Raw genomic sequence first — 26,846 nt, forward strand, 5'->3', positions numbered from 1 at the left:
TATTGATGACGTCCTGATGGTTTGGACAGGCAATGACCAGGAACTAGATGACTTTTTCCGTTGGTTGAATGGTAGATCGGTGGATATTCAGTTTACTATGACTAAGGACAAGTCTAGTATTGACTTTCTTGATATCACCATCAAGGCTATGGATGATTGTCTCTACACAACCCTGTTCCGTAAAACTACGCAAAGAAACACCTTATTGAGGTATGGAAGTCACCATCCTAGAGGACTACGTGATAACCTCCCTTTCGGCCAGTTCCTCAGGATCAGGAGGAACTGCACACGAAAAGAGGATTTCTTCACGGAATCAGATGACCTCATCTGTAGATTGATCGAACGCGGCTACCCTCGGAGGCTTGTCAAGAGGGCCCGCAAAAGAGCCTGGTTGTTATATTCAAAGAATGAAGTACCACACAGAGGTAAGTCGAGTAGTATTTATTATGACCATCCGCTCTCACAGGACTGATGGAATTCACCTGAACATTCCAAGGTGAACTCCCTGGGGATATACCAAGTAACAGGGAAGGTAGAGGGTTTGGAACATACCAAGTATAGTGAGATTATAACACATCTCCCTTTGCAAGGAATACAAAAACTCTTACATTAATGCAGTATTTACAACTCTATCTTTGCTCCATGTTTGTCCGTTCTCCAGACGAACTACACTTTTACCTGTTACCTCTACCTTTTGTGGTGCACCAAATTTGCTCGTTCCAGGTTGTACCCTACCGGGTTTTTTCACGCACACTTGTGCTTGAGGTCTTATCTCCACTTCTTTTGCTCCATGTTTTACATCATACCATGACTTGTATTTCTGTTGGTGAGACACTACTCGTTCCTCCACACGCTCAAGGTCAGGTACAACACCTTTTCCCCCACCCAACCAACTTGGGTACATTTTGGTGCTGGGTTCTCTCCCTCTAAGATATACAAATGGGGATAACCCTGTGACTAGGTTGGGCGTAGTGTGGTATGCCCACATAGCTGCTCTCAAAGCTTCTTCTACATTCAAATTATTGGCAATAGCGAGTTGTATGTGCTCTTTGATCATGCGGTTTGCCCTTTCTACCAACCCATTTGCTTTTGGGCAATAGAGAGCAGTCCTCTCATGTTTTATATTGTGTTCCTCCAAAAACTCTCTCATGGATTCTGAGACGAACTGCACTCCATTGTCCGTTACCAAAGTGGCTGGGATTCCTTCATAGACAAATATGTTTTTTAGAAATGCTATGAGATTATTAGTTGTGGTGGACGCTGTGAATTTGAAATTCACCCAATGGGAGGTGTAATCCACCAACACAAACATGAATCTCTTCTGTGGCCCAAGGATGTCCATGGGACCAATAATGTCCATGGCCAGTTTGGTCCACGGAGTCTTAGGCACGTCAACAGGGGCCAAAGGAGCTCTATGAATGCTTTTACTCTTATCACTCCTCGCACAACTGACACACTCTTTCACTGTGATTTCGACTTCTGAATCCATTCTTGGGAACCAAAAACAGCTCCGTACTTTGTTCTTGGTAAGGCTTCTGCCTAAATGCCCTTCATGGGCCAAATTTATGATTCTCTTCCTCAACCCTTCGGGAGGGACAATTTTCTCACCTCTTTGTACGCGTCCAGCTATAACTGAGAGTTCAAATCTTACTTCCCAGAAGTCTTTAACTTTGTCAGGGACTTCAGAAATCTTCTCCGGCCACCCCTTGACCATGAGATCTTTCAACATGTCCATAGTTTTATCTTCCTTCATACACTTGTCCCATTCCGCATCAGTAAGAGAGGGTAATTGCACTACACAAATAGGTACATCAAGAATTTCTTCACTTAGATCACCTTTGATCGGTAACCTCGACAAGCAATCTGCAATCACATTCTCTGGACCAGGAAGATATTCAACCCTGAAACAAAAATTCTCCAAACCTAGAACCCATTTGCTTATTCTAGGTGACATGTTCTGTGTTTGTTTCGATGAAAATATGAAAGTAAGAGGCTTATGGTCCGTGTGTATGGTGAACTTGCTACCCCACAAAAAGAATTTAAAATGGTGTACAGCCCAAAAGCACGCCAATGCCTCCCTCTCAATGACAGAGTAATTGCGTTCCGCCTCACACAGCGTGCGTGATGCAAACGCTATCACCCTTTCACCTCCTTCCCCTTTTTGGGCCAGCATGGCACCCAATCCTTTGCTAGAAGCATCAGTGGTTAGAATGGTTCTCTTTTTGGGATCAAAAGATCCCAGTGCTGGAGAATCTAGTATACGCTCTTTTATTATTTCCACCATATCACTGTGTTCCTGCTTCCACTCAAAAGCAGAATTCTTCTTTAGGAGTTCCCGTAGACCTACACACAAATCCGCAAAATTTTTTACAAATTTTGCCATGTACTCCACCAACCCCAAGAATGATTTGAGCTCCTCTTTACTCGTTGGATGTGGGGCCTCACTTACGGCCTGGACTAAACTGTGCTTGGGTCTGATTCCGTCTTTGGTGATGGTGTGCCCTAAATAGTCCACAGACGTCACTTTAATTCTACACTTGTCTAGTTGTACTGTAAGCCCTGCATCTGCTAGTCTGCGACATACTGTGTGGAGGGTGGTGTCATGTTCCACTTCCGTTCTCCCATACATCAAAATGTCGTCTTGAAAACAGAGAGTGTTTTCGACACCTTCTAATATCTGCTGCATTATTTTCTGAAAAACCGAGGCTGCCGAGGCGAGGCCAAATGGCATTCTCACAAACATGAACGCCCCAAAAGGTGAGGTGAAAGCTGTCAGTGGTCTCGACTCGGGATGCAGCTCAACTTGGTGGTACGCTCTGGATAAATCAATTACTGAAAAATAACAAGCCTCGCCCATAGTGCTTATCATCTCATTGATGTTGGGTAGAGGAAACCTCTCTACCCAAATGTTCTCATTTAAAGAGCGTAAGTCTACACATAGGCGAATGCCCTTCCCATTTCCCCTAGCTGCTAAAACCAAGGGAGCTAGCCACTCCGTAGCCTCAATAGGTTGTATGACACCTATTTCACATAGCTTATCAAGCTCCATCTTAAGCGTCTCCCTCAAATGAAAAGGTACTGACCTGGTTTTGTGGACTACAGGTTTGGCTCCCGATCTAAGTTTAATTTTGTGTTGGAATTCCCGTAGTTTACCCAATTCCTCGTTAAACAATGTGGGGAACACGGATTGTAGACCTACCTCCTTGTTAACTCTGTCAATCAAAATCACTTGATTCTCTTTGCTGGGATCAAGTATAATACCTAATTCCCTTTGGTGTTGCCACCCCAGGAGGTTTGCTCCATGTTCTACAATGTACACATTTCCCTTCGTAGTTCTCCCATTGAAATCTATGTGGCTGTTTAGCATGCCTACTAGGGGAATGGGGTCTCTTGTGTACCCTTCGGGTGTGATATCTGGAGTTTGTAACACTCCTCTAGAACCACCTAGCAATTCTTCATAATCTTGTACATTAATTAGTGTGAACGGGGAGCAGGAATCTGCAAACACTTCCAGTGGTCTGTCATCGAACAACACAACGCATTTGGGATAGTTCTGTCTGCCTCCCACAGCCGTGCTTTTCACTTGGAAAACATATTTTGCACGAGATTCGTCACCACTACTCACCACACTTACAGTGTTACTTATTCCCTCTTTACACACCCTCGCCAGATGTCCCCTTCTGTTGCATTTCTTGCACAAGACACCTCTGGCTGTACATACAGGGTTATTAGCAAGGTGGTTACTGCTCCCACATCTATAACATTTTAAATTATGTACATCTTTGTTAACTCTAGGGATTTGAGCCTCTTTAGTGCTCCATTTCTCAGCTACTTTTAGCACCTCTTTACTTTGCTCCTCGACCTGCACAGTTGCGACAACCTCCTCCCTAACTTTCATTTCTTTCACACACTTAGTGGTATGTTCCACAGACTGGGCAATCGCTACAGCATCTTTTAAGGTTGGATTCTTTGCCAACAGTTTCTCTTGGATCCTGCTATTATTTGTGCACCTGACTAACTGGTCACGTATAAGTGAGTCATTTAACTCTCCAAATTCACACAATTGCGTAAGCCCCCTTAAAGCTGCAATGTAATTAGAAATAGATTCACATTTTCCTTGTACTCTACTGAAAAATGTATGTCTCTCCAACACCATATTGACCTTATCACCAAAATGCGCCTCCAGCTTCATTAATGTCACATCAAAAACATCATTGTCATCCTCATCCTCCAAATCTGGTTCAGGAAGAGTCTCGTAAACTTTGCGCCCATGCACGCCCAAGTTATGCAAAAGAATGTGCTGCTTCCTTAATGCTGAAAACTTTTCCCCTCCCATGGCGATTAAATAGGACTCAAACAGTTTTGTCCAGTCTTTCCAGTGGATTTCCGGATCCCCACAGTCATTTAGGAAAGATGGTGGCTGGCTCATGCCTGGTGTGCCCATGATGGAGTGAATACTAGGCCCAGATGCTGATGACGTCCCAACAGGGAAGTGCCTCAAAGGGAGGAGAGGGAGGATGTTTTAGGGAACAAGGAAGCGCTAACGTCCTGCCTGGGTCAGTCCCTTGCTGCTGGACCCCAAATACAGTGACATAGAAACCCAATAACTAATGGCTCTCCATTATGGATCCCGCAAAGTACACGCTCCCCCCCCAGGAACGAAATTACCTCAGGGAAGATACTGTCCGGATATCCCCCACAGCCAAACCACGAAGAGGCCGTAGACCCGATGAGGAGGAGATGGAAGGATCCCACAATCTTCTGTGAATCGCACGGCACACTGGCCTGGAGCGCCGGACGAAACTGACGCTTCTTCAGTGAGGAAAGGCCCTCAGAAGCTGATGCGCTGGTGCCTCGGGGAGGAGCTCCCAGTCGACGCGAAGAAACTTCCGTCAAAAAGACGGCTCATAGGCAGCTGGAGCGCCGGACGAAACTGACGCTTGCTCAGTCTGGAAAGGCCCGCAGTAGCTGATGCGCCGGTGCCTCAGGGAGGAGCTCCCAGACAAATGCGAAGAACTTCCGTGACAAACCCGGCTAACTGGCAGCTGGAGCGCCGGACGAAACTGACGCTTCTTCAGTGTGGAAAGGCCCTCAGTAGCTGATGCGCCGGTGCCTCAGGGAGGAGTCCACAATCCGAGTGTGACCACAGAGACAGGAAGCCAAATACAGGGGCCGGTCTCGATGAGGAAAACACCACAATCTTGTCCTTCCCGAATGCAGCAAGGAGGTTTACAGCCTAAGTGCCATTCACCACAAGGTATTCCAGAAGCGACTCAGCGTCGAAAGCAAACGCTATGTGACGCTCTCACTTGAGCCTGATCCCAAAAACACGAGTGGGCAAAAATGTCCAAAAATAGCGCTGGACTCGATCCACAGCCGCTGGTTGAGAGGATAAACAAAGGGGAGATGGTCAGCTGTCCCCTTCACAGTTCGTCGCCAGTGTTATATTCAAAGAATGAAGTACCACACAGAGGTAAGTCGAGTAGTATTTATTATGACCATCCGCTCTCACAGGACTGATGGAATTCACCTGAACATTCCAAGGTGAACTCCCTGGGGATATACCAAGTAACAGGGAAGGTAGGGGGTTTGGAACATACCAAGTATAGTGAGATTATAACACTGGTACAACCACAGAGACCTTCTCCTTTCTCCTAAAGTCCGGACGGATGACCCTAATAGACTGATATGTGTTACTACATTTAACACAAGGAGTAATGATATCCGCCAGATTGTTAATAAACATTGGCATTTGGTGTCAGCAGAACTACAGCTTACCGAACCCCCAATGCATTCCTTCAAGAAAGGCAAAAATGTACGCGACCATGTGGTCAAGTCCCTCTTGGAAACACCGACTAGACTGACCATTGAATCGCTTTGGCATCTTCCCGCTCCGGCGGGCCATGTCAAATGTGGACAGTGCAAAGCCTGCAATCTGACCATTGAAACAAAGACGTTCCAACATAACAACTGCACGGTGGATTTAAAGACGCTCACCAATTGCAATACAAAGAACGTCATCTATGCGATAGTCTGCCCCTGCAATAAGATTTACATAGGCCAGACTACTCAGAAAGTGAAATGCCGGATACTCCAACATTGCAGCAGGATAAGATGTACCACCCCTGGAGCACCCATGGTCGACCATTTCAAAACATTCAACCATCCCCCTGAATCGATAAAATGGCTGGTAATTGAAGCCATTACACTGGGCGTTAGGGGTGGTGACCTTGGCTCAATCCTTAACATCAGGGAATGTAAATGGATGGACCGTTTTGATTCCGTCCTAAGTGGCCTTAATGAACTTGATGCAACCTACACCCAACTATCCTTATTAAATAATACCTAAATATCATGATACTGAGGGTTGTACATCCCACACTGTCCATTTTACATCACAGGCAACCCTACTGTGTGCTATAATCTTACTTTAATGATTACTGCAATCGCTGTTTCTTTAAGTGGTGTTACGTGTCGTATAATACTCTGTATGGTGGTTAATTAGCAGCAATTTTTCCCACCATCTACATGGACTGTTTAAATCATGCTCGATTGTATGTCTGTTTTCTTAGTAAGGTTGTCGCCGGACCGTAACCATCTAAATTAATTCTGGGTATTTTCACCCTTATTCTTCTACATGGTATGTTTCTGTTGAAGGATTATTCACTGCTGCGATTACACGATCATTTGTACTGTGGTTATGTACCTAGAACCAGCAATAGGTCCCTGCTTTGAGTTTGTATTTACATCCTAACATTTGGCCACACACACCCCTGAGTTTCCACCAACCAGGGCGCAATCCTTCCGGTTGTGCGCGCGTCTGTTTGGTATTTAAGTGGTCATGTGACCAAGCCCAGGGTTAGCTGTCAGACTGTTCGACGCGGCCCTTGAGGTATGTCACATCCTGCTGCCTTCGAGTGTGTTCTCCTCCCTCTCTCTCGTTACAGCATTATTGCGGTTTGAAACCCCTTTGTGTGGAGATCGTTCTTCCGGGGTTTCGCTTGTATTCTCTTTTCGTTGGAATTGGATCATTTATTATTTTCAATTGGATTTGCCTGTTCTCCCGCATATTGCAATTAATGATGAATTTAGTCCCATTGAGTTAAATATGCGCCGCGATCTCGGACATGTTCTTAAAAATTTCCGATCCGAGTGATAGAGATTTTTTCTCCCCTTTTTTTTTTTTTTTTCAGCTTTGGTCATCAATGGATCTCCCGCATATTGCAATTAATGATTAAATTAATCCCATTAAGTTAAATATGCGCCGCGCTCTCGGACATGTTCTTAAAAATTTCCGATCCGAGTGATAGAGATTTTTTCTCCCCTTTTTTTCAGCTTTGGTCATTTATGGATCTTTGTTCATGCTGATTCATTCAGCCGTCCTTAGACTCATTTACCGAGTGTTGGAATACTACACCCTTTGGTGAGTATTTTTGTCACTCTGGTTTCATGGTTACACACTGTGATTTTAAATTGCTATTTCCGTGGTATTCCTCGTCTCTCCTTTCCTTTTCCCCAGGAGCACTAATTGGCCCTCCCTCCATTTTTCCAGCCTGATTCATGCTGCTGATGCTGGTAATTTTTATTATTTTCGCTTTCTCAATCAGAATGTTTATAATAGACACACCTCACTATACCACATTTTTTGATCCTTGCCCTTAGGTGTAAGCCCATTCCCTTGGTCCTGATGAAGACCCCGACTCCAAGCAAACCAATTTGCTGGTTCTAATAGGGGTCGAAACGTCGACTTGCTTCTGTCTTCGATCAACACAGGAGATTGTCAGTGATTGTACAACTGCTTTCTAATTTTGTGTTGTTTGATTTAAGTTTTGTTGCCATTTAAGTGGCAGGTTAGGCTCTTCAACAAACTGTGGATAATCCTAATTTACCCAACCTTCCTCCCTCACAACGTCCTGCACTTACCCCAAATATCTTGCACTTATCACGAATCTTACACCAATATGTATTTAAATATGTTGACATTGTGATGTATCTGGCCCTGATTTGAATTGCTGATCTTCCTTCTGACTGAATCTTTGGATAATCGATTAAATTATGGTCATACATGCATAAAATAGGTGTTGTCTTTAAATCTGTTCGAATCACTAACAAATGTATGCTTTTTATTCCTTTAAATATGTTTCCACTGTGATTATTTTTTTGTGTACCTACTTATACCCGAGTCCAGTGGTCTACCGGGTTACCCCATTGATACATAACTCTCTATAGTGCAGGCCTTGTCCTGCGAGGGTATTCACTTTTAATAAATCCTTTCTCATTATGTCAGGCAATGAGACATTATCATACACTGAGGAATACATTACCACACTTATTCAAGATCCCTCCAACCTGTTTATTTCTTCGAATACCCCAAACATTGATGTGTCTCTTAATGAGAAGATTAACAAACTAGAGAGATTAGAGAAGAAGTTGACCCGCACCAGGCTGCATGGCCATCTTTTGACCAAATACCTACAGTCAAACGTCATACCGGTTGGATTGCAGGTTAAGAACGAGCCAGCGATCTTTGTGGACCAACCCAAATTCAAGGAAGGCTTCAGCTTTGTGGCCAACAACTGTTCACGCCACTGGATGGTCCTGGGAGTTGAGACTGCCCTTGAACAGGTCGAATTATTGATGAAGGAAATTGCGGATTTGAAACAAGATATCTCTACAGACAATGCACTAACAAATGCTAAGGAAGCTTTAGAACGTCTTGAAAAAACCATCAAGGAATTTGATGTCAACACACAAGCCAAGAAATTGGATAAACTTTCCAAAGACGTCCGCTTCTATGATAAGAAACTGACTTATCCGTATCTGCAAGAAGATTATTACAAGCAGGACCAACAGGGCCGCTTCTTCAATAGAGGAAGAGGTGGCTTCCGAGGTACTCGCAGATTCACGAATTTTTCGGAATCGTCGGGTTCCACTGGCAGTGAGGGTGAACAGGCAGGGAGCAACATAGGGTACCAACCTCAGGATACTGCCTACTATCCACCCTCTGGACCGGCTTTTTTAGAGGACCGACAATGGCGACCTCCCAGGGGAAGAAATGCGAATTGGAATTGGAACAGAGGCCGCGGGCGTGGCCATTTACAACAAGGCCAGGGATGGGACAGAGCTCAGCAACAAGGGATGAACCCTGCCCAGAAGCAGGTACACTTCCCACAGGAACCACATGGAGAAATTCAAACGAGACGCCGGGTCTATCGTTGGTAGGCACTTTAAAGGACCCTATCATGAACCTGTCTAATCATACACTGACCGATGATGAACATCGGATTTTGAGTAAAGGTCTATCATATGTTCCTACGACTTATCCCAACAAATTCAATCTTCAGACTGAGCTACACCGCTTCTTTCGGAAAATACGGTTACGCTACTTCTTTTGTCAGTCTCCAATGAGTCCCATTACATCTTGTACTGGCTTACGCATTCCTTCCACATTTACACCTACTTCTCAAATGGTCTCACATCGGATATTGACTTATGAAAGTACTGTACTTAAGGAGGCACTAAGAATCTGCTCCATCAGAAAGCATGTTAAACACAATGTCACCTCTGCGGAACGAAAGGCCTTGGATGGCTTGAGGAATAACCACTCTATTGTCATCAAACCCGCTGACAAGGGTGGAGCCATCGTATTACAGAATGTGGAAAACTACAAGGAAGAACTTTATTCTCAATTGAATGATGGTATCAGTTATACCAGACTCAATCTAAATCCCACCAAGAAGATCAGTACCATGATCCTTCGAGTAACTCAAGATGGCCTTGCCCAAGGTTTCCTTTCGAATCTGGAGTTCCACTTTCTGAATCAGCCTCAACATCGCCTTCCGACAATTTACACCTTACCTAAGGTACATAAAAACCAGGAAAGGCCACCTGGCCGCCCCATAGTCTCGGGGTGTGGCTCAATCCTTGAGCCACTCTGCAAATACATCGATTTTTTCTTGAAACCCTTGGCAGAAAACACAGATTCGTACCTGCGGGACACCATGCAAGTTATCAATCTGGTCGATGGGATGCCTTTTAATCCAGCCACCCAAATTCTAGTGACACTGGACATTGTGTCACTATACACCAGTATCCCTCAACAACACGCTTTGGAGGTGATTTTGAAATATTTGGAGACAAGAACACAACCGATGCAAGTTCCCTCAGATTTCATCATTCAATTGCTCAAAATAGCGATGACACAGAATTTCTTTTTCTTTCAAAATGACTTGTTTATGCAAACTAAAGGCGTCGCGATGGGTGCCAGCTTTGCCCCAGACCTGGCCATTTTGTATATGGACAACTTTGAGCAGACTTTTGTTAGTAACATCTCAAATCCTTTCAGTCAACAGGTCACGTATTGGAAACGTTATATTGATGACGTCCTGATGGTTTGGACAGGCAATGACCAGGAACTAGATGACTTTTTCCGTTGGTTGAATGGTAGATCGGTGGATATTCAGTTTACTATGACTAAGGACAAGTCTAGTATTGACTTTCTTGATATCACCATCAAGGCTATGGATGATTGTCTCTACACAACCCTGTTCCGTAAAACTACGCAAAGAAACACCTTATTGAGGTATGGAAGTCACCATCCTAGAGGACTACGTGATAACCTCCCTTTCGGCCAGTTCCTCAGGATCAGGAGGAACTGCACACGAAAAGAGGATTTCTTCACGGAATCAGATGACCTCATCTGTAGATTGATCGAACGCGGCTACCCTCGGAGGCTTGTCAAGAGGGCCCGCAAAAGAGCCTGGTACAACCACAGAGACCTTCTCCTTTCTCCTAAAGTCCGGACGGATGACCCTAATAGACTGATATGTGTTACTACATTTAACACAAGGAGTAATGATATCCGCCAGATTGTTAATAAACATTGGCATTTGGTGTCAGCAGAACTACAGCTTACCGAACCCCCAATGCATTCCTTCAAGAAAGGCAAAAATGTACGCGACCATGTGGTCAAGTCCCTCTTGGAAACACCGACTAGACTGACCATTGAATCGCTTTGGCATCTTCCCGCTCCGGCGGGCCATGTCAAATGTGGACAGTGCAAAGCCTGCAATCTGACCATTGAAACAAAGACGTTCCAACATAACAACTGCACGGTGGATTTAAAGACACTCACCAATTGCAATACAAAGAACGTCATCTATGCGATAGTCTGCCCCTGCAATAAGATTTACATAGGCCAGACTACTCAGAAAGTGAAATGCCGGATACTCCAACATTGCAGCAGGATAAGATGTACCACCCCTGGAGCACCCATGGTCGACCATTTCAAAACATTCAACCATCCCCCTGAATCGATAAAATGGCTGGTAATTGAAGCCATTACACTGGGCGTTAGGGGTGGTGACCTTGGCTCAATCCTTAACATCAGGGAATGTAAATGGATGGACCGTTTTGATTCCGTCCTATGTGGCCTTAATGAACTTGATGCAACCTACACCCAACTATCCTTATTAAATAATACCTAAATATCATGATACTGAGGGTTGTACATCCCACACTGTCCATTTTACATCACAGGCAACCCTACTGTGTGCTATAATCTTACTTTAATGAGTACTGCAATCGCTGTTTCTTTAAGTGGTGTTACGTGTCGTATAATACTCTGTATGGTGGTTAATTAGCAGCAATTTTTCCCACCATCTACATGGACTGTTTAAATCATGCTCGATTGTATGTCTGTTTTCTTAGTAAGGTTGTCGCCGGACCGTAACCATCTAAATTAATTCTGGGTATTTTCACCCTTATTCTTCTACATGGTATGTTTCTGTTGAAGGATTATTCACTGCTGCGATTACACGATCATTTGTACTGTGGTTATGTACCTAGAACCAGCAATAGGTCCCTGCTTTGAGTTTGTATTTACATCCGAACATTTGGCCACACACACCCCTGAGTTTCCACCAATCAGGGCGCAATCCTTCCGGTTGTGCGCGCGTCTGTTTGGTATTTAAGTGGTCATGTGACCAAGCCCAGGGTTAGCTGTCAGACTGTTCGACGCGGCCCTTGAGGTATGTCACATCCTGCTGCCTTTGAGTGTGTTCTCCTCCCTCTCTCTCGTTACAGCATTATTGCGGTTTGAAACCCCTTTGTGTGGAGATCGTTCTTCCGGGGTTTCGCTTGTATTCTCTTTTCGTTGGAATTGGATCATTTATTATTTTCAATTGGATTTGCCTGTTCTCCCGCATATTGCAATTAATGATGAATTTAGTCCCATTGAGTTAAATATGCGCCGCGATCTCGGACATGTTCTTAAAAATTTCCGATCCGAGTGATAGAGATTTTTCCTCCCCCGTTTTTTTTTTTTTTTTTTTTTTCAGCTTTGGTCATCAATGGATCTCCCGCATATTGCAATTAATGATTAAATTAATCCCATTAAGTTAAATATGCGCCGCGCTCTCGGACATGTTCTTAAAAATTTCCGATCCGAGTGATAGAGATTTTTTCTCCCCTTTTTTTCAGCTTTGGTCATTTATGGATCTTTGTTCATGCTGATTCATTCAGCCGTCCTTAGACTCATTTACCGAGTGTTGGAATACTACACCCTTTGGTGAGTATTTTTGTCACTCTGGTTTCATGGTTACACACTGTGATTTTAAATTGCTATTTCCGTGGTATTCCTCGTCTCTCCTTTCCTTTTCCCCAGGAGCACTAATTGGCCCTCCCTCCATTTTTCCAGCCTGATTCATGCTGCTGATGCTGGTAATTTTTATTATTTTCGCTTTCTTAATCAGAATGTTTATAATAGACACACCTCACTATACCACATTTTTTGATCCTTGCCCTTAGGTGTAAGCCCATTCCCTTGGTCCTGATGAAGACCCCGACTCCAAGCAAACCAATTTTCTGGTTCTAATAGGGGTCGAAACGTCGACTTGCTTCTGTCTTCGATCAACACAGGAGATTGTCAGTGATTGTACAACTGCTTTCTAATTTTGTGTTGTTTGATTTAAGTTTTGTTGCCATTTAAGTGGCAGGTTAGGCTCTTCAACAAACTGTGGATGTTCCTATTTTACGCAACCTTCCTCCCTCACAACGTCCTGCACTTACCCCAAATATCTTGCACTTATCACGAATCTTACACCAATATGTATTTAAATATGTTGACATTGTGATGTATCTGGCCCTGATTTGAATTGCTGATCTTCCTTCTGACTGAATCTTAGGAAAATCGATTAAATTATGGTCATACATGCATAAAATAGGTGTTGTCTTTAAATCTGTTCGAATCACTAACAAATGTATGCTTTTTATTCCTTTAAATATGTTTCCACTGTGATTATTTTTTTGTGTACCTAGAAGGTCCCTATGTCACATATGGCCAGTCCAAACCTAGATTTTGTTGTTGCTCTGTGTTTCCAAAGTTCTGTGTCTGCAGCCGATGCACAAACTCAGAGAATTTCCTCGAGCTTCACAGTTAATATATGGAGTGCAGACAACGTGATTTCGTTTGGAATTAGGCACACAGCTTCGTTCGGCTCCACTGCACACGTTCATGATGCGCTAATAGAGAAAAGGCGCCGTTAGGCTGCTTCAACCCCAGCTCTGCAACGCATCATTAGGCAATATTTTCTTTTTCCCTTACTCTCTGTCTTTAGGCTCTATCGATATCCCTTACATTGTTTGCAAGTTAACATGCATTGAGAGAATCTGCTTATTGCATGGACTGAATATTCAGCAGGAGCTCAGAAGTTCGTAGAAAATTGCACAGTGATGTACGCCATTCCGTTTTTGTCACAGCAAAGTAACTTTGTTTACTCTTTTCTTTCTAGGTGTATGGTATAAGATGACCCTGCCGCCACATTTTAAAAAATCCAAGAAGTACCCTCTTCTCATCTATGTGTACGTATTTTCTAAAACCTAATCACTAATCAATTTGCATCCTTAAAGAACTTTCGGGTCTAATTCTGAAGATTATTCGTGCAATACGAGAAATACTATAGAAAATTGTGAGTTCACATATCGGTAGCGTAATAGAATCGTTTCGAGGGCTAGCAAGACTGTGCAGTAAAGTTAATGTACTAACAAAGGAAAATAAAACATGGAACATGTTTTTGTATCTACATTCACAGAAAAAACAAAGTTTAAAGTGACTTTATACGTAGGTGAAAATGTCAGTATAAATGTAACTTTTTTTTTTTTAATCAAGTTTTATTCATCAAATGACATATGTAGCATAGCTCTGAACGCCAGGTACAACTGCATAACCAATACACAACATCCTTACTTTGATATATTTTTGTCAATAAAAAGAACAAGGATAAATAAAGGGCAATAGAAATGAAAACATACCTCTAAGAACCCCCCACAAACAAACGCCCCCCCCAGTCGCACTAACCGCCCACCTGCCACGACCTAGTGGTGACCCAACCCCAATGACACTCGCAACTGTACACATAAAGATTGAAAGCACATCGCGCACCCATTAAAAATACTGAATTTAGGGCCCCCCCGGCATCAACAAGGCTTTAGCAGCAGGCCCGATAGTCCGTCCACCGCTTCCAAAATTTTAAAATGTTTTTGCGGGCAGCCCCTCGCCTGAAAGATCGGAAGATCCAAGCCCATACAGAAGTCTAAGTCCCTCTTCCAGACCGACACCAAGGGTGGCATCGGAGCCTTCCACGCCTTAGCAATATCTCTCTTTGCCAAAGTAAACCCCAACAGCAAAAGGTGACACTTATAAACATTGCCACCAATCCCCTCCATAATATGCATTATCATCAGCTTCGGTGACAGTGACAGATCCCAGCCCAGCACCTCGGAGAGGCAGGAGACCACTCCCCTCCAGAACCGTCCCAAAGACAGACAGTGGCAGATTGTATGCATCAGGGTCCCCTCCTCCCTCTCACATTGAAGGCATACCGGGGAGGCCACCGGACCCACCCTCCACAGCTGGACCCACGTAAAGTAGACCAATTGAAGCTATTTAAATTGGACGAGACGTAGGCGCACCGCAATGGCCACCCCCCGCGGGGAGGCTAGGGCCTCCGTCCATTCCTCCTCATCCAGCGATACAACCTCCCCCTCCCAGGCCACCCTGAGATTCTGCAGTGCGGGGGAGCAGTGAGTAAACAGGGACTGATATATCTTGGATATTTTGTGGTCCCGTAGGTCCCCCATAAATACCTTTGCTTCCAACGGGCTGAACTCCACCAGCGACTCCAGGCCCACTAAATTAGGGGAGAGGGCATGACGAAACTGAAGGTACCTGTAGAACTGGGATTTAGGCATTTGAAATTCTTTTTGTAGGTCCTGAAAGGACTTCAGTGTGATCCCCCTCATTACATCCCCCAGGGTAGATATTCCGATACTGTCCCACCCACTAAACCCCGACGGTTGCTAGCTGTGGCAGGCGGCCATTATTCCACAAGGGGGCTTCCCGGGTCAGCGTATTCCACCACCCCATACACAGCATTTGTGCGGAGTATAGAATAGTATGAAGGGAGAAATCCCCCATCAGGCGCCTCTCCAACGCATAGGCTGGATGATCCCTGCCCCCATACCACCAGTCATTCAGGATGAGCAGGTGTGAAGCCATATAGTAGGACAGCACGTCAGAGGTCACCAGGCCTCCACAATACGTAGAAAGGAAGCATGTGCGCAGTGCGACCCTCACCGTACCTCACGCCCTTAGAAACTGGCCCAGCGCTGCATTGACCTGCCGGAACCATCTAGGGGAAACTGGGTAGGGATGACTCTGCAGTTGATAGAGCAGGCGGGGAGCGCTACCATTTTGAAGATGGCCGACCGTCCATATATAGACAACAGCATACGGGACCATACTTTCATATCCTCCCGTACATGGTCCCAGACTGGTGCCAAATTCCTCTCCCATGCCACCGTAGGGGACTCTGACAGAAAGACACCAAGATATTTCATCCCATCAGTAAAAAGTCGAACCGACGAGGCCTTGACGCCCATCTCTGGTGCGTCTCCCAAAAACCAAAGTGTAGATTTGCTCGGCTTCAAGTATAGTCTTGACGATTCCCCAAATATCTGCATAATACATTGCAACTGCGGGCCAGTCCAGTCGACCTCCGTGAGAAAGAATAATACATCGTCCGCATATAGTGCAATTCGATTGGACAATCCATGTTCCCACTCAAAGCCCGTGACCTGCGTGTCTATGTGCACCCAGGCAGCCAAAGGTTTGACCGCCAACGCGAACAAATAGGGAGACAGAGGGCAGCCCAGTCGGGTACCCCGTCTAAGAGAGAAAGTGGAGGAAGTAGAGCCAGCCACCCGTACCGATGCAGTAAGATCAGTGTATAATAAAGACAGGTAGGACAAAAAGCGCGGTCCCAGATTTAATCTACGTATTAGAGCGAAGAGATACACCCAGCTGAGAGAGTCAAAAACCCTGTCCATATCGGCTAATAAGAGTACCGCCCAATCGCTAAGCCCCCGGACGGCCGCAACGGCCACCTGCGCCCGGCGAATATTGTGTCTAGTCGCCTTCTGGGGCATGAACCCAGACTGGTCAGGGTGAACAAAGGTAGTAATATGCACCCATAAGCGGTTGGCAAAGGCCGTGGCCAATATTTTAACTTCCGTATTCAATAAAGAGATGGGACGATAAGAGGCATGCCGATCCGAGGGTCTGCCTGGTTTGTGGAAGACCACTACCTCCGCGTGCCTCCAATCCCGAGGGAGACTACCCCGCGCTCGGGACTCCTCCACAACACTACGATAATGGGGCCCTAACTGCAGAAAGAATTTAAAAAAAAACTCACAAGGTAACCCATTGGGCCTTGTGCCTTACCCGAGTTGAGGTCACCCAGCCCTGCACCCAGTTCCTCTTCCGTGAGCGGGAGATCCAGTTCCGCTCTCGCCTCATCCGACAGTGCCCGAGGCGGGAGGTCATCCACGAACCGGCCTATCTCATCCTCGCTGAGACATTCTTTAGGGGCATATAGCTCCCCATAGTAGATAGAGCAACTTTCAGCAATATCCAGGGAGTCTGTAAGAGGCCGTCCATCTGGGCCCACTATCCCAGCGAGAGGCTGGGAATGGAACAACCTCTGACAGAGCCTGTGAAGCATCTTACTAGATTTGTCCCCCCATTGATTGATCCTACTGCGCGTTGCCAACCAGGTGAGACGGGCCTCGTCCATAAGCCGAGTTGCATAATTCTGTTGCGCTACGAAGCACAAGATCTGCAATAGTCGCTTCTGCCTGGAGCAGGGCCTCCCCTTAAGTCCTACGAGCAGCTGCGCAGAAGAAGCTATCCACCCCACGCAGGGTGGACTTCATTGCCTCCCAGATATGCTCGGCCGCTGATACTGACACCACATTAAGTGATAAGTATTGATCCAGTGCCCCCTCCAAGCATTCCCTGTACTCTGCCTTCTGGAGGTTCCACGTCGATAGACGCCAGCGGAATGGCCGTTTTGCCCAGTCCATCCGCAAATGAAGGATTATCGGCGAGTGATCCGAAAGGCCTCTCTGCAGTATATCCGCCTCCTCCACCCGAGCAACAACTGCCAAAGGTACAAACAAGAAATCGAGGCGAGAGAAAGAATTATGAACCGCGGACATGTATGTATTTGCCCGGTCCTGTCGGTGCAACCTGCGCCAGGAGTCCACCCAGTCAAGTCCAGCCACTATCGGGGACAGTTTCGTAGCCTGACTAGCCACCGCACCCTCCCCAGGCCACCAGCGGTCCCAGGCCACATCCATAACATCATTCTAGTCCCCCCGATCACAGACAGGCAATCTGGCATATCTGCCCACACAGACAAAAGCCACTCAGCCAGAGCCCTGGAAAGCGGAGGAGGAGCATACACACAACCCAGCACCACCGGTTCCTCCCTCATCGTGCCCTGCAGTAACAAGTAGCGCCCCTGGGTGTCCGTCCTTTTCTTAATATGTGTATAGAAAACTCGTCGATGGATCAATATCGCCACCCCCACGACCCCCGCAAAAACTCAGAATGGAAAACCTGGGTGTAGCCATAACGCTGGAGGCAGAGAGCCTTAGAACCCATGAGATGAGTCTCTTGTAACATGAGTACATCTGTAAGGACCGGTTTGGCATAATGAAGGATAACCCCACACTTAATTTTATCAAGGGCTCCCCTGACATTCCAGCTTACCACCCTGAGGGTCTCAGAGGAGATCCGTGCATCACTAGATTAATTGGCCATGGAGATGCCTGATGTACAAGGCGGGTGCAGAGGATAGTGTGCAATGCGAGCATAGAGGCCTACCAGTACAGCAGGACAGTGCGACTTGTATATCAAAACAAGAACAAACCCAAGAAGAACCCAACAAACCCCCCACCCTATACTTCAACAACGATGAAGCATCTGTCGCGGCGAGTGTTGCCCGCAGACCCCAAAAGGGAGTCCCGGCACACCTCAACCAATAGATCCCCAAAGTACAGCCCGGCATAGGCAGGCACCCTCTCCGCTGGGAAACCAACAGAGAAGCCAGCCCTCACCGAGTCGCCTTTGATCTAGACAGCAATGTCAAAGTCACCAAGGACTACAAACACCCCCAGCAATCAGGAGCCAGACTCAGGCTGCCAGGAGACGATCCGGTCTGGGAGGATACACTGCAGGAGCGGGATCGACGGTTGGATCTGGAGCCCTGCGCTCCTTAGGCTTCGGATGGGGTTGCCGACAAACTGCTTCGCTGGACGAGGAGTCCGACTCCCGCCGAGGTGGTGTATGAGGACACAGCCGTACTGTCTCATCAGTCCAGAGAAACACCTCCTCGGGTGTCTCGAAGAAATGAGTCCGTGAGCAGTATACCACCCGCAGGCGGGCCGGGTACAGCAAGGCGTAGGGAAGTTGAGTTCTCAAAGCCGAACCTTGGCCGCTAGGAAAGACTGCCTCCGCTGTTAGTCCATTTCCGTATAATTCGGAAAGATTAATATGCGTGCATTGTTAAAAAACAAAGGTTCCTTTGCCCTTTCTTGCTTGAGGTGGGCCACCGGCGGGGTTTTTTTCATGAGAGTCCTATGAGCACGCTCTATCACAAAACAGCGAGACAGGGACTCCGGGGGAAGCCAGCTTTCCAGCCATGTTGTAAGGAACTGTTCCGTGTCCCCCCCTCACATCCCTCCGTAAAACCAACGAAGTGGAGGTTATCTTGCCAGGCCCGACCTTCTGTGTCTTCCACACGTGTCGCCAGGCCCCGCTGAGTTGTTTCAAGAGTGACCACTCGTTGCCGCAGGCTGGCCACCTCATCTTCAACCCCAGAAACCCGCATCTCGGTTTCCGTAATACGGGTCACGGCATTCCGCAGGTCCTGACGGAGGAGTATAACATCGGAGCCGACTGCTCCGATTTTAGCATCGAGGACATCTCAGGACTGCAAAATGTCACCCATGAGCACAGCATTATCCGGCACAGCCACCCCAGTCCCCTGCGTCCCTCCAGCCGCCCCAGAAGCGTAAAGGCCTGTAAATTTATCGAGCGTGCCCTGTTTGGAGGAGCCACCGCCCATCTTATCTCTCTTCATCGTGTCCGCCAGGCCCTCCGATTTGCAGGCCACTCAGCACCAACCTGCCCAGCCGCTCCACCCAGGATACACCGGTTCACCTCCGTATGTCGATCACATCGCCTCTCCGTAATCGTATTTGGCGCACTGAGACCCCCTGATATAAGGTGTCACAGGGTGAAAAGGGGCCCAACTTCACAGTGCCAAGTACCGCACGACCTGAACTGGCCGCCAAACGCAGTATCCCAACCAGATTCAAGGGGCAGGCGTCTTGTTGAGGGGGCACTCCAGTGATGGCCAGTGTCCTGACACCCTCATCAAGGGCAAACCTCCAGGGTAGAGGGCCATCTCGCCACAATCTGGGCCACTACTGGATGAAGGCAATCCGCCTCCGGTGCGACAAGCAGAATCCAACTGGTTACTGCACGACCTCAGGGCCCTCGATGTTTCAGCCCACGGTGCACCGGAGTGCGGGGCCACCGCACGGCACCACCACCAGCCACAGCAGTTGCTCCAGGCCCGCCTTCACAACCTCGCACGACCCGAAATGTCTGCCGAATTGAGGATGCAGCGCCTCCAGAGAAAGAGTGAGGCCAAGCGTGGCCCTTCAGATATCTGGCTGCACAGTAGCCCAGGCCCAGTCTCCTTTATGGGGCAGTCAGGATCCCCACGCTCAGCACTCCGGCGGCCCGATGAGACCGCCGATCGCACAGCATTGCAGCCTCCCACGGCCCGACAGTGCCGCTGACCAGTTCGCCTCAGGCCCAGCAAGAACGCAGGTGGGAGGGTTGGGGGCGGCTTCGCGCCAATACCGTACCGGTGTCCAGAAGCCCCCACTTCAGCCCAACCCCCTCACCGTGCACGCCACCATTGCTGATCTATGTACGCCGGCTGAGCCGATCCGCCCGAGCCCCAAGGACGGCTCTCCTCGCACGCCGGGCTCCACCACACACTGTGGCGCTGCTCTTCGCCACCCAGGCCACTGCCCAGACCGCCGCCTCCACAGCTCCCCACATGGGAATTCCAGACCAAACGGGTACAGCTCACAGCTCCGGGTTGCGCCCCACCAGGGACACGATTTCCAGTGGCAATAAGGATCGGAGGTAAGGATAATTGTAGGATAAATGATCAGGCTAGACGGAGCTCGCCAAGCACACATCCACCATCTTGGCTGCCAGGCCACGCCCCATAAATGTAACATTTAAAAAAAAAAAGCACTGAAATTCATCAGTTTACTTTAACCTTTGGTTTAGTTAGTAAATTCCTAAAGTCTTTTTTTTAAATGTAAAGTAAGATATTATTGCCATACATAACTATAACATCACTTTAACCCTTGTTTTTTTCAGTAAATATCTGTTTTTTTTTTAAAAGTAAAGTAAAATTTTATTTGCATACTTAAGTATGCCAACCTGCCACCATACATTACCTTCGGATGTGCGCAGCGTCTGGTTGCCCGCAGAGCCAGCCTTTGCGCCAAACCCCCAGCTTGGTAGTTCTCATCATTTAAGTGGAAGAACCTGGAACTGGCATCAGCATTGTCCAGTCCCAGGTCTGTGCTCCACTGTAAAGCCATCGCAACAGTTTGCCATTTCCTCTTTCACGTGCATGAACCATCTGAGAGGCCTGTGGTGGGTTTAACCCCTAATGTGAGTTCCAAATATGTAGGCTCTCTGCTTCTTCAGTGATCAACCCTAGCAAAGGCTTCCCTCTCTATGTCATTCCAACACTGTTCTCTGGGGAGTCATCGCCTTCTAATAAAGGCAATTGGTTGATCCTAACCATCATCATGTAGCTGTGAGCTGTGATAACATTTCCTCAATTTCATATTCTGAGGTAATTGTTTGACCCACAAAGTGCTTGCTGAAATCTGGTGCCTTTAGTATGGCCGCTGTGCACTGCGCCTCTTTCAGGGTGTCAAAGACCTTCTTGCACTCTTCAGTCCAGATGACTTTCTTTAGCTGCTTCTTTGAAGTCAGCTCTGTTAGGGGGCTACAATGGTGCATACCCCTTGGCAAACCTTCAATAGTATCTTGTCAGGCGCATGAACGATCTGACCTGAATCTGGGTTTTGGGAGAGTCCCAAGCCATGATTGTCTAGATCTGGGGATAGAGAGGCTGCAAATGTCCCATGCCACCTCGGTGTCCTGATACACTAGAGGCCCTTATCTTATTTGGAACTTGTTGGCCTTGATAGTGAGGTCTGCATGCTGCTGGTCTTCAAGCACTTCTCAGAGGTGATTCAAGTGGTCCTGCCAAGTAGATCTAAACAGAGAAACATCATCTCAATATGCTGCATTAAAGTTCTCCAGCCCAGATAGCACCTTCTTTACTAGCCTCTGTAAGGTAGTATGGACATTCATCAACCCAAAGGGCATCACCATAAATTGGAAGTGACTCTCAAGAGGTGAGATTGCTGATCTTTCCTTTGCTCCCTCAGTCATGGCAATCTGTCAATACCCAGATGTTGAAGCAAACGTGCTGAAATACTAGAATCCCTAAGCAGTCAATAAGCTCATCGTCTCGGTAATGGAGGGTGTGTCAGTCTTGGTGACAGCATTCAGTCATCTGTAGTCCACACAAAATGCTTTCGGGTTAGCCTTGGACCCCAGCATTACAGGGATGGTCCAGGGACCACTGGAGGGCTCAATCACCCACAGGGAAAACATTTTGGAGGCTCCTCCTTAATGCTAACCCTCACCTTTTATAATAATCTGTAGATTTTACTCTTGACAGGTAAGTTGTCCTTAGTATCAATGCCATGAACACACAACTGGGTCAGTCCAGGTGTCAGATAGAACTGTCCAGCAAACTGTCCCAACAATTGGTGACAGTTTCTCTGCTGCTGCTGTGTCAGTGTAGGGGAGAACAGTACTCCCTCCATTGACCCATCGTTCCCATTGTGGGAGAGTAGGTCTGCGAGAGGCTCACTCTCTTCTCCCTACCCTCCATCAGTGATCATGAGCATGGTCAGATCTGTCATCCTGGCTGATGAGGGGTGAAACCCCGAAACCGGTCCTAAGATGCTTGTTTCCAGTCCAGGGAGGACCTGGCTTGGCAGTTCGGGCTGGACTGTTCCCATGAGGCACAGGGTCAAGACTGATTTGCATATGGCCAGGTCTAAACTGGGGTGGTATAATGAGCAAAAAAATGATGGATTTAACCCAGATCTCTTGACTGGGAGTGAATGTTTTGATTTGTTCTGAATTCCGTTCATTATTTGTGTGTCTTTTGCTTTCTCGTGGGAAGTTTTGAGTCTGGTTTCCCATGCCTCTTGCCCTTCCTCTTGGTTGTGGGAACTTGGGCCATTGTTCCAGACTTCAGGATCCCCTGACTACCTTGATATCTTTCTGTGCCCTTGAGGCCAGAAACACCCACTCAGGCTGACCCACCATTTCATCATGAGTCTTCTTTTCCACCTCAGCCCAAGCAGAGGTTTCTAGGTGATTTCCCAACAGATATTTCTCTTGAATGGCAGGGCTCACAGCTACCTTCTTCAAGCCAATGACCCCTCCGCACTAAAGGTGACATTACCAAGGAACAATTGTTCACCCCAATGTCAGCATTGACTACCGTATGGAGAGTATCTATGATTATCTGCTCTGGACTTCTTGGACTCCATTGTGACTGCCCACGACTGGGGAACTCCTTGGAACAGACTGAGTCTCCTTTGTTATGTTCAGGCTTGTGACTGTCAAGTCACACTATAGCCTCCCCTGCTTGAGTAGACCTTTGGGGCCCTAATGAGAACTCATTTTTATCTTCGTAGTACCTCTTTTACCCCCTGGACTGAATCCCCTTTCCTAGGATCACCCCCAGGACATCTTAAACACCCTAGTGCTCATACACACACATCAGCTTCCTTACCAAGCTGCGCGGGGACAGCCAACTTGGACTCTACTAGATGCTGTTGTACAGACCTATAAACAGATCAAGAGGGACTACCCCCTCAAGACTACAGGGTGTGAGACCAATGGTGTGCACTAGAACGTTAGTCTGGAAGATCTTGTTGGGATAAGAGTGCCCTCAAACTATGCCAAAAACAGAAACATACAATGGAATGTTCAGGATAAAGTAAAATATGCTGAGAATGGGCCAGCATCTTCCATCCATACATTAACGATGATTTGATAGTTCTCAAACTCATTTTGGGGCACATGTCATGGTGATTTTGTACTTGTCATGTTTTGTATTCTCCTCTCCTCTCCTCGCCTCTCCTCCGCCACCCTCCCCACTCCTCTCTCCTTCTCTCCTCCCCTCCCCTCTCCTCCCGTCTCCTCTCCTCTCCTCCCCTCTCTTCTCCTCTCCTCTCTCTTACTTTTGTGATGCAATTTAGGATGTACCTCAGCATCTCCTCTCTTTTGTACCCTTGGAAATTAATGTGCACACATAAAATAGGTTTATACTCCAAATACAGATACAAACCATTTGGGAAGCCGTACACCAAACATTTCTGACACTTAAAGATATACCTAAATCCAAGAAATTGCTTCATAACTATGAAGCAAAGTGAATTAAACATGAACTGTTCCTTGCAGGTATGGAGGCCCTGGTAGTCAGGAGGCCCAACACACACTTGCAATTGGGTGGAGAACATACCTGGCAAGTTCAGAAAACATCATTATTGCATCAGTGGATGGCAGGGGAACAGCTTATCAAGGTGACAGTTTTATGCATGCAATTTACAAGAGGCTTGGAACATTTGAAGTTCAAGATCAAATTTCTGCAGTTAAGTAAGTTACTGAAATAATATGTTATTACTTTTAAACAGCATTTGTTTTTTTAATTATAAAAAATACCTTCTGATTCCAGATTGTGACCCTCTTTACCAGATATAAGAACCTATCTTTAAAAAGGAGAACAGTTATTTTGTCATGCTATGTGCTGAGAAATATTCTTACATCATTATCTTTGTTTGTACAATGCACAGACCTTTTTCCAAAGAGCTCATGTGTCCTCTACAGCACATAGAAAATGCCTTTACAACTAAAAGATATTCTACTTTTCTTAAAAAAATTGTTTGCAGTTCTAGCAAATTTGTCAGTGCACTTGAATGAAATACATCACTGCTTAATATGATGCCCATTTTTCTTCATCTCGTAACAAGAAATACAATCTAAAGTTACATTATTTCCATATTCTATTTCGTTGCAGCATGATGTAAGAGAAATCATGTAAGAATCCATCTGTCACAAAAAGATGAACAATGTTAGACATATTAGACAACATCTACAAGGTGTGTTACCACTTCAATCTAAGCAACATGGGGAAAGTTGTGGACTCTAGAGGGGTCAGATTTGCTATTCTCATTCCAAAGTAAACATCATTTAAAGTGTTGGACTCTGGTGGAGAAGGTGGGTAATGTTTGCTGATCCTACTCCAAACTGAACAATATTGGGGGAAAGTGTTGGACTCTAGGGAAGGGGGGGAGGCAGTTTTTCTAAAATCAACATGAATATAAATAATTCAATGTATGTAATAACATCTGAGGTATAAATTTAGATTAACACAGTATTTATTTTTAGAAAATGTAGTTTTAAAACTGTAACAATCCATTCTGTTTCCCTAATTAAAAAAATTAAAGTATTGCTAAAGATTGAAAACATATTTTGTAAACAAAACAATATATTTTTCAGAAAAAAATGAAAACAAATATTTAAAAAGTTTAATAACACAACACATATACCTGTAAAACAAAAAATGTAAATGTTTAAATTTTAAAATATTCCCCACCCAAAACCTCTATAAAACCCAACAACCTAAAACAAGATGCAAATTATATGCATTTAAATAGTAACTAAAAAAGGAAGAATAATATTATAAATGTAATTAACTCCAAAGATAATAGAAATTATTTTTTTAAATAAACCCTATTGAAAACCCATGAAACTCAACATCAAAAAATATATATAACATTAAACTAAAAAAATGAAATGTAATTACAAATATTAAAAAACACAATATTTTCATGAATACAAAATACATTCCAAATATTATTTTAAAACACTACTCACCCAAATTAAAATCAAAAGAAAGCATATTAAAAAGATAAGGAAACCCACCCAAAAAACGGAATTATGTAAAAGCAATAACAAAGCAAATTACACACTAATTAACAAAAACCCATCAGATTTGTATACTGTAAGGCACATTAACCTCTTCCGTGCGTCGGACACCCCCCGGCCGTCTGACATCACGGTGGGCATGTGCGAAGGACGGCCCCCGGCCGTCCGAACTGCGCACGCGTCAAATTCCTTAGCTCAGTGGGGGAATTCTGGCCGCATCGAAGCGGCTAACAAAGTAATAGGTGTTTAAAGCTTTGATATTGTTGCTTTAAAAAAAAAAAAGAAAAGCGGAATACTTACCATCAATATTCTAAACTTCATAATTTGTGAACCCAGGATATCAGTGGCAGTTTACAACTTATATCCTGGCATTGTTATTAAGGATCCCCACCAATGGCAGGTTATACAGGTCCATGTAAGTAGTCTACATTCTATCTTACTTTTTTAAATACATTTTCAGTCAATATGTCACTCTTTCCAAAGATACCTGAGTAGACATGACATATAATCAATCATTAACATAAACTTCACATCTACGTATGCTTATCAGCCCGGATGTGGAAAACTTAAATATAAAGTGGAAGAAACAACAACACCCACATTTTCCAGGAAAATAAAATACCGCAGAAAAGCCAACCAGGTATCCAAGTCTACACTCTGCTTCTTTGCAGAGAGAAATAATGTTGAAAGGAAAGAAACACGTGATCCGTGCAGATAGAAAACAGGGAACATGTGGATTCCCCTATGGTAAATTAAGTAGAGTCAGCAAATATTCAATACAGTGAAGGACCATTAGCTCACTTCCGAATTATGAAAAGTCCAGAAGAAAGTGGAAATTGCTTGTGTAGCAATTAACAATACCCGCGAAAGACATATATTTAAAAAACAATTGTATCACAAGAAGAGCTATGAATAAAATAAGTACTGCACTAAAACAAATAGGAAGTGTGAAATCAATAAAGAAAACAGATGATGTATATGGATTCTCACAACTTGCTTGTGCGCAGAGGACTGTGATTCCAACACGCCTAATGAAAAGGTAAACAAATTCCTTAAAGGTTCCATACAATCGTATCTGCATTTCAAAATCCTTGAAATCATATTATCTCATCCTTCTAGACATTATCGTGTTGTATTTGTTATTTGTGATTGAGCACAGAGGTATCCCTGCTCCCACAGTATCTGTTGACCTGCCTTCACTGTATCAGGCAGAGCAATAATTGCCTCTTCTGTGTATTTATGAGCATCATTACTGTGTACACTGATCAATTTAAGCTATTGCTGAATGGACATGAGTGATGTGTTCCTGAAACTTTGGCAA

The 26,846-nt window shown here is 45.5% G+C and overlaps 1 protein-coding gene across 2 annotated transcripts in view; it reads left to right on the forward strand.

Moving 5' to 3' along the window:
- The window catches only part of FAP (fibroblast activation protein alpha), a 619,508-nt gene that overhangs the window by 378,151 nt on the left and 214,511 nt on the right, over window positions 1-26,846 (forward strand). For both annotated transcript variants that reach the window (XM_085645424.1, XM_085645423.1), the window contains 2 exons: window positions 13,791-13,860; window positions 23,999-24,193. In XM_085645424.1, coding sequence (XP_085501550.1) covers window positions 13,791-13,860; window positions 23,999-24,193 — 265 coding nt within the window. The remainder of the gene's footprint in view (window positions 1-13,790; window positions 13,861-23,998; window positions 24,194-26,846) is intronic.

Source organism: Triturus cristatus, chromosome 3_1, assembly GCF_964204655.1.
Source record: "Triturus cristatus chromosome 3_1, aTriCri1.1, whole genome shotgun sequence".
Lineage (NCBI taxonomy): Eukaryota > Metazoa > Chordata > Amphibia > Caudata > Salamandridae > Triturus > Triturus cristatus.